We start from the raw sequence: 9706 nt of genomic DNA on the forward strand, positions 1-9706 counted from the left end.
TTAAAATTGGCGGTCAATATACACACTGTATTTGGCAGCAAATCACATGACAGATCCACAAAATAAAGCAAAGTCCCAATTTGTGACAAGTTTGATACCATCTTGAAGCATTTTCTATCGTTTTGAGCTACAACGATTGTTGAAACAAATCGAACACCGTTCTCAGTATGTCACGGAGACTGTGGCGCGATATCTTGTCCGTATGTGAAATGTGGTACATTGCCGCCAGAATGTAAAACAATTGACGTCATCGGAATTTCAAGGAGCGCATGCGCCTCAGTCAGCCACATTCATTCGGCAAATGATACTTGCCAGAACACTGAGCGAGAGTAATTAAGAATCACCTGCCAAAAACGCACGAAATACGTTTACGTAAACAGATAACTTGGAAATACAAACAATAAAATATCAATTATAAATTAAAACGTAGAAAAATGTCGATTAAAACTTGTCCATAATCTCCTACTTGTAGAGTAGGACAATATGTGATTTAAATTTCTTGATTAAAATTTGCATTAAAAGTCTCATTGATTGTGATATAAAACTTTAAGTTACACCAGAAACCTAAACCTGCCACCTCTATCAATCCATGTGTCATCAAATTCTCAGACAAAATGAGCTTTCAATTCAAATTTGAGGCGATCGTGATTAAGAACATCACTTGACTGCCGAGAACTATCAATCATGGGACTAGCCTTCTTAAATGAACTATGTCTCAGATGCCAAAAACGTGCATGATATTATTTAAATCGTATGTTTATGATATGGAAAGTGCATGATATTCTTTGCGGCCCCTACAGATCATTATGACAACGTGTTATGATGATCACAGCCGTATTCCTGTGATCAACTCAGGAAAGATAGACTCTATATTTTGTTCTAATAAGCAATGAAAGGAAATGCGAGTTAGATCCGACATCCACGTATGCATTTGGCACACTGCAAAATTTACGACCAGCTAAAGTAGTAATACGCCTATTTTGTCTGAATTTGCAGATCTGTCAGCATACCAGCGCTGGAATGAAGGATCTGTTGACTTACAAAAGCCTGGACCCCCGATGGACTGAGTCTTGCGAACGAGGCGCACCGAACTGTCTTCGGAGGTAAACGTGGTGAGCGGTCTACGCAATTTCACATTCTCAGAATCCTAATTCTTAAAACCACACATGTCAATTACAGTCATACCTGTGCAAATAACAGCAGAAAAGTGCCTGAAGACTGGTGTATATCTATGCTTTCCGGGGCAATAATCTTCTCATAACACAATTGTCTCGGCCAGTTTTTTGGTATAACAGTGGGGAAATGCATTATCGTTTTTGCTGTCAGCAAACAAGATAGACCGCAGACAACCACATTTTGACTCATTTGGTTGTTTCACAGCCCCTTACACGATCTTCCGCTTCGCAACGTGGCATCGTCCTCGTCTGCCCTTAACATTGCAAACTTAGATTAATTGTGGAGGGACCGTGATTAATCCAACTGTGTAGAATCTTATCGAGTGGGGATTTGGCCAAGCGGTTTTGACTGTGATGTCTTCGCTATAGGTGATAGGGTTCGGGGATTTGGTGCCGAATGTCGTGAGTTCGAATCAGAACGAAACTGAATTAATATTTACTGAATCCTTACACAGCCTAGCCCTCTCTCGGCCAGATCGATAAGAACACATGAATACAAGTCAATGATCAGATGCTGCGAAGAACCATGAGAGTTGACCTTCACTTGTCCCTTTTTGCGATTGTGTCAGGTCTTATTAATTTTATAAACAACATATGATTTTTAGCAAATGCGGACGTCAGCAGTTTATTCCCTGTAGATATCAATCAATATAGGAGTAGCGGATCTGGAGTACGAATGTGTATTTTTATTAATCATAGTGACATAGTAGAACGCTGACACTTGTTCGAAAGGATACTTGAAATTTATATCACCGAGGTAATCTTTTAAGAGGTTTAAAGGCTTATTCACCCGTATGGTCAGCAATCAATTTCGTTGGAGTGTGTAAGGACTTTTATAAGGCAAGGATGGGATAGGCACTCGCTATTTCGTTTTATAGGCCAACCGTTTACATCGTATCTGCAGAATGGCATGACTCGTTTTGAAAGTAATTTGAGTTTTAGTAATGTCAACACGTCTAGTTACTACTCTCTCTCTCTCTCTCTCTCTCTCTCTCTCTCTCTCTCTCTCTCTCTCTCTCTCTCTCTCTCTCTGTAATATTTGTAATATTGTCGCACATTATACAGGGAAATGGAACATAGGCCGGTCGAACAACCGGGTTCTTGTACTCACGTTTATCACAACACGTGTCCCACCATTCATCTTCACACGAACAAGAAGATGATAGAGGATTGCCGTGACCATGGCAACCGGGATTGTTACAAGACTCCGAGTAAGTAAGAGCTGGACAAGGCGAACCTCCGCAGCTAGCGTGCGAGGTAACAGATCTCGTCTTGGTCCTTGTGCCGCTAGTACCACACGGAACGGAACACGATGACCACGTAGACCAGCTGCTCACCTGACAAGGCGATGGGCCACAAGGGGGAGGAGATCGCCGTCGACGTCGCCTTCTAAATATCCCATCAACCCCGTCGTTTTCAAAACTCAATGAGTAGAGGACAAGGGCAAGAAAAATCTTGCAGTACAGCTCCATATCTTCATATACTTCAATGTGTGCTAACTCAGTAGAAACTTTAAGTACAGGTCCGTCAGTCTATAGAAGTGCAATCAATATCTCTCAACCCTGTCTGAATCAATACCTGACATCTGAACCCGGATATCCAACGTGTGTAATTTCCTACAGTATACTATTTGGGAAAGACCCATAAAATTCTCCTTAAGACCAAAGGGTCAAGACTCGTCAACACGTATTTTCTTTCGCTCATATATAACTACACCTTACAAGTCCAGACTTGACGCTGTAATGTGAAGCTTTTTTAACTGTTTCAGGAGACGGCATTTAAAGTTTCTAACCATTCTGACGACAGTGTTTATTTTCTATGACAATAAGTTCCCCCATACGTTAGTAATAAATACTGCGTTCGCCTATTAAAACCTTGCAGCAGATATTCAGAATAAAAAAATGACCAGTCTTACCAGACATATCATCTACTTGACCTGTTCAAATAAATGCTAATCTGAGAGCCATCCGGGCAATGATAATTGATTTAACTTAAATACTCAAAGCTTACGAAGTTAAACCTAAGTTTCAGAGACATGTTCACTATACGGATAAGATATACATCTTGCAAGGAAATGACGAAATAATGACAATTAACCATTAAAAATTTAATGGAAATAGAGAAAGTCTGGTGTTATCATGAATATCGCGTAACCAAGTCAACATATAGTCGGTGTTGAGGATATCACACACGAAGCATGGGCTAAACAAGTGATTGGCCGAGTGCTTCGCAAGACTGTGTATCAAATACATCGGCGCTGAGTTAGATATGCAAATGAGTGCATACAAAATTGCTATACATACTGCACCTTCACTGCTGATGTTTCTATGGAAAGTGGCCGATTATTTGATCGTTTACGAGTGTGTAAGTGGTATCGTGAACCCGGAAACTTGAGCAAAGTGTCAACAATAGGTTTAGTTTCATTACTCATCGATGTGTACACTGGAGCTACGATGTGTACACTGCCATTTACTATTTGCATTTCTTCGCGTAAAACTGACTGTCACGGATGTGCTTGGTAGTGTGATTCTTGTGACATATGACATCTTGGTTCTTTCTGATCTTTGAGGCCAAAAAAATGGCGCTGTTCCGATAACATTGTTTTTCAAAAATAGGGTAGGTAGTTCGGCAGGAATTTTTTCCCCCAAAATATATTTTTTTTAAATATGCATTTTTCAGGGGTTGAGGGCGGTCAAACACTGGCCATAACATTCCAGAAAAATGTATCACACATATAAAAGGAATAAAACCATAAAAGACATCCTCGTTCAAGCAAAAATCAAATGCCAAGTAACGAACGCGTAATTTTACGGGTTTTTTTCTTTTTTTTTTACTTTCGTGTTTACGTAGCTCTAAAAAGTTCAGGGTCGGCAGGTAAAAAATAGGGTAGGTCGGGTTATGGGAACTGCACATTCTGATCTCCATACTGGTCTTATATTTAAGCGTTCACCAGTCCGTTTATGCAACAGATTCATCCTCTCGTCGTGGAAACGGTCTTTCAGCAGCACCGATATCACGTACTATATGATTGTCATGCAACAAAATTGTGAAAAACTTGCATTTAATGGCTGTGTATCGAGTAGATAAATAGTTATATTGTTTACAAATACTGCCGTAAGTGTTTGCATGACTTGGTCATTAAGTGTGGTGTTGCGTCACGACGCGATAGAAAACACTTGTTTGAGAAGATACAATGCGACGCATCGATCTGTCGGCATTGAAACTGTGAACCCGGAAATGACCCCTGAGGGCGGATACAGGTGTACACAGCCCCTCAATACCATGACTATTGTCTTTTTGTTCACAAAATGTGCACGGACACTAATATGACTGCCTGCAACTGCACTGGACTGCCTACTGTAAGTCATCCTGGCTTGCTTGCCAAGATCTCTTGTCCGGGACATGCAGCCATGCGAGCGGACGATGAATGCAAGTCACAGTTCAGACAGTTGCTCGCAGCGCGGCGATGCACGGATAGTGTGTCGGGAGTATGAGGCCGAAGCCCGAACCTCGGTAGTGGCTCAGTACTACCGAGGTTTAAAGCTATATTACCGAGCAGACCGAGGTAATAGATACTACCGAGATTGGGCCTTCGGCCTCACACTCCAAGCCTTCGGCCTTCCATCGACTATCCGTGATGTTGCGAGCAACTGCTGTGCTCCAAGTCACTCATTAAGTTCGAAAACTTGTTAGAGATCGATGCAGAGCTCAAAGAGCTTCTGCAGACTGCTTACCACCGCTACAATAACAAAATCGTCAGCGTTCATCCAAAGTCACTTTTGAGTTTTTTTTCGATATTCATTAATTGCAAAATTTGAAGCAAGTCGGAATAGGAAAAAATTCATTTTGTTTAGAGGTCACAAACGAAATCATCTGTTTGGAGTTGACAAAGGAATAAATGTTGACAATTTTGCAGTTGTGTACCGTAGTAAATTTGTACACTGGGTGACATTATGCAAGTACCCCATGTTTTCTTGATATGACAAAAAAGGGGTGAGGTGGGGGCTCGTAGATACCCAGAGAACAGAACGAACAGACACACATGTTCAGTTCACAACAGCAAAAAACTCAACTCCCCTTTTTTTCCGCCAACATCTCCAAAAACACGTGACTATGAAAGAGGGCGTGGTAAAATACAAATATGGAAAGTCTAGGTGATTGACAGCGAGACAACACGCCCATAGGTAACACGAGTAATAAAGATGCAATTGTTCTCAACAAAAGTCGAGCGACTATGTCCTTCTCCTGGGGAGGTACTTATGAGTGATACTGTCTTCGCGGATGATTCACTGGCTTGCATGTTCAATAGAAGCGCAAGAAAAGTGATTATGATGTTGGATTTATTTAGAGAAAAGAAAATGTTTTTAAAATTTCGTCACGGAGAATTCTAGGTACATGCCAAGAATGTGTCTTTGGAAAAGTTGGAAACGAACCCGCCTGAGAGCACTGATGACTCGACAAATAATTTTGCCTTTTTTCAGTGTTTTTGAAGAAATTTCAAAATTCTTTCAATCTCTTGTCATCGTCATTCATTGTATAGCTCAACATACGCCGTTCGAGTTACAAGGCGGTTAGCAATGTTTCCTAACGCAGTGAAAAGAGTTTGGTCATTGCTTAGTTTTAAGTTGAGTTGAGGAATTTGTTTTGAGCGCTTGAATACATATAACATGAAAAGCTACCATCAATGATCGATAACAGGCCCGTGGGTCTGCTTCAACCGAAGCGCCCGAACAGGAAACATGCCTGAGAGAGATCTAGTCTATTTGCCTTGTGAATGGATTCGTATCCGAGCTCATCAGGCCGCCCTTGTCTCTACTTTCACCAACAGGCATACCAGTAAATCTTAAACAGATTATGAAATGGAAAGGCCTCTAGTTGCTGGGAGTTGGGTTAGTCAGCGATCGAGCAGATTTAACCCTCCAGCGAAACAGGTGTGCATTTTTATATATGCTGGCGAAAGTGAGGCCAACACACTAAAGTTAACAAAAGTGATTTCGCTTGTGCGCTGTATAATTGTAAATTGTCGTCGGTCTCTTTGAGGTGTGTTGAGCGTATTAAAACACGTACTGGTTCGGGGTTTGAGACACTGAATAGATCCGCCTATCTACTCCTTAAAAATCAATATCTATGGAGAATCCTTTTCAACCGTTTGATGTTTATGCCGCCTTTTCAACCCGCTACCATATTTCTTGCAGCAAAAGAGAACATTCTGCCTTGAGTTGTCAAACTGACTGACATATGTTTGACTATGTGAACTCAACATCTGAAGGAATTGTAAATTCTCTCACAGCCCTCCGCCAGCTACGAAGTGCGGCTGGTCACGGTTCCTCAACAAAGGCCATGGGCTGGTGTAGTTTGCAGCTATTAAGCGAGTCGATCTGGGAAACCACTCTTACGTTCCTTCTATTCTTCGGCCCTTCAACTGTTCAGGTACACAATGGGGACTTTGTGAGGGAGGGTAGAGTGTGGATTAGAGTCGATACAGTAGGTCTAAACAAGTTCGGAATTCTATTAATTTTTGACTTACCAAAATGTATTTCCATCATGAATATAAAAAAAGCGAAGCGTCAATATTCTACTGTTTTCGCTTTGTACGGAGAATATCATTAAACAGCTTTAGAGGCCTCGAGAATTTATTCCGTATTTTAACCCCAAGACTCACCACTATCGTCGTCCTCCTCGTCGCCGTCGTCATTGTTGGTGGTAGTGGTTGTGGTGGTGCCGCTACTATAGAACGCGCCTCGGGGCAGACAGTCGGACTCCCAATTTTCTACAATTCTTTTCTTATCTACCACTTGTTGGGGCTCATTTTAAAGCTCTTGGGCAAAGAAAAACTCTTCACGTCTTAGGTTTTCGAAAATCCGAAATTTTATCATCCAATAGAGTAAACACAGGAATGGCTGCTATTTTGAATTTCAAACATCGCAAAATGATGGGTAAGTGGTTCGCTAGTTCCCAACTTTGCACGGAGATCCCCGAGTTTTATTGTTGATTTGGTAAGAGAATGGTTAAAAATGAAACGTCTGAGCAAAAGTTTAAGTCTTTTACTCTCGAGGCGCATAATACATATCAACCTTAAATCTGAACCAGGCCAAGAGCTTTTTGATCGATGGAGACCGCGCTAGAACAACTTGCCTTTTGGTGCAATTCTGAGCTTAATGGTGGAGCAAAATACCTCTATCGATGCTTTAATGTCAACCACTGAACCAAAAAATTTACAAAATCACGTTCATTATGTATACCTCTTAATCTAAATAATCATCAAGAAAAGTCATGAAATACGGAAATATTCTGCAATCTTGCTAATTGCTAGTTTCCAAATCATAATGGTGGCCGTCTATTGCTAAAACAGGTATAAGATTGGTCGAAAAGGGCAACTTTAACTTTTCTTCGCTTAAAATGTTTGATGATTTCTCTACAGTAAAAAGTAGATTTGATAAGAGAAAGTAGTCGACTCGAGGCGTTTCACCTTGCGCACAAATCACTTATTGAAGAATGTGACGACGCAACATGTCTCTCCTAACCTTCAATGGATTGCCACGCTCAAAGTTTAAGGTTAAGTCTGAGTTGTCCATGGTATTTACGCAAATTGTTTACTTTTTCTTCATGTATATTAACAACAATCAAATGTACTTCAGACGCCAGTAAGAATGCCATAGAGGCGATGCAGCGCTGAGCTCAACACGGCTGGGTGAGTTCTGACCTTGCGTGGAATGCAAATCTTCGCACTTTTACAACAGCGGCCGTAAGTGTAATGTAATAGAGTTTATTGATTTTGTCTTAGTGATACCACCTCCTTTGTAATAATTTGTACAAAATATATACGAAAGATTTAGCATCATCGCTTTTCCTCATATTATCTCCCACTATTCTCTCTCATTAAGAAGAAAATATTGTTTATTTGATGTAAGTCTTTATCTGTTTATTAAATTCATTCGCTTGTACTACTGACTCAGATTGTATCATCATGTATTTTTGGCTCGGGCTTCAATAATCAATTTGAACTTGAATTGAAAGCGACGGTCATTTATGGGAAATAACTTGACAGGCCACTGTGCACTGAATGTGACTTCAAAGGCTGTCTTGTCTCTACGTTTTAATTATCTACACAACAACACTTGATGCTAATTAATGCTCAAAATTACATTGAGGTTCTGTATTATTTTATTTTTATTTTATTTTGCTACTCATCCAACAGGCGAACCCAATTACAGGATGAGGTACCCATAACCCACTACCCAATGGAGCAATGAGAAGTTAAGTGCCTTGCTAAGGCGCACAACACCGTGCTTGAGTCTCAAGCTCACCATCCTCTGACAATGAGTCCGTTACTCTGGACCTACTGGGTCTCCAACGTACCATCCTCAGATAGTGAGACCGGTACCCTCTAACCACTGCCCCACGGTGCATTGCAATCAATGAAGAGCAAGTTTTGATTTCGTTTATCAAAATAAGTCAAACAGTAACTAATCAATGTTTTTGTATCTCCTTTTTACCGAACTACCTTCCTCATATCACTCTGCTGTGCGTCTCAAGTCACAATAAACTATTTGAATATATTATACATAGAAAACCTCACTGCATAAAATAGAAATAAATTCGCGGTAGATGCCAGTCTTCCCCTACGGCAGCTCTTCCTACATTTAATGCAATTGCAAGACAAATTTTCTCATTAAAACAATGTTTTTGTAAGGTCAGGACTTCAAAACAACTTGAAAGTAAAAGGATCGACAAATACGCAATCATTTCAGCAAAGTATGACTTAAGTAAATCTCCTAGACACATCTCTGCATCAAACAATAACTTACGTTTATCGCAACAGGTATCCCACCATTCATCTGTACAGTTACAGGAAGAAGACAGAGGAGTGCCGTGACCATGGCAACCTGGATTATTACAGGAACGCGAGTCTATCAGTGTCGGACAAGCTGAACCGCCACATCTTGGATTCTGAGTGATTGTTCTGTGTTTGGTCTGTGTACCGCTAGTACCACATGGAACAGAGCATGCAGACCACGAAGACCAGGCACTCACTTGGCAATGCGTTGTTGGACAAGGCGGCGGACTTCTTCGTCTTCGACGTCTGTCCCAAAAAATTCCATTGACGCTTTCCCAAAATATCGAATATAACACAAAAGCGACGAGAATGCGATGTAAAATCATCTTCTACCAATGTATCTTAAAGACTAGGACGGTGTTGTTAGACTCACCTATCACTTACGAGTGTACTCCCGCAGATCTGATGTGCAATATAGCTTTAGGAGGTGGCTAAAAGGAAACATGCTGTGAAAGTGTCTAAGTCAACGTAGTAAGTTATATTTTATTCATGTTAAGGAGGGGGAGATTGAGTCTGATTGGTTTCCTTGAGGGAATTCAGTTAGATAACAACAGCAAAACATATGCAAATAAGGTCTTGCCAAGTATGAGATTAACAAAGGACATGCACAGTTAGCGAGGTAATGAGGGACTTTACCGAGTTTTTACCCGACTGATTATTTGTATCTTATTGAAGTCGATGATTTCCGGGTTCG

At 40.8% G+C, this 9706-nt stretch overlaps 1 protein-coding gene across 2 annotated transcripts in view; it reads right to left on the bottom strand.

Annotated features, from left to right (window-relative positions):
- Positions 1–9477, bottom strand: part of LOC139144058 (uncharacterized) — a 118114-nt gene extending 108637 nt beyond the window's left edge. The window contains exon 1 of one of the 2 annotated variants that reach the window (XM_070714705.1): positions 8984–9477. In XM_070714705.1, coding sequence (XP_070570806.1) covers positions 8984–9338 — 355 coding nt within the window. In that variant the 5' untranslated portion in view covers positions 9339–9477. Of the gene's footprint in view, positions 1–2286; positions 2689–8983 lie in introns of those variants that run through there. The other variant, XM_070714704.1, reaches the window with a different exon arrangement.
- Positions 9478–9706: the final 229 nt, after the last annotated feature.

Source organism: Ptychodera flava, chromosome 11 (genome assembly GCF_041260155.1).
Source record: "Ptychodera flava strain L36383 chromosome 11, AS_Pfla_20210202, whole genome shotgun sequence".
Lineage (NCBI taxonomy): Eukaryota > Metazoa > Hemichordata > Enteropneusta > Ptychoderidae > Ptychodera > Ptychodera flava.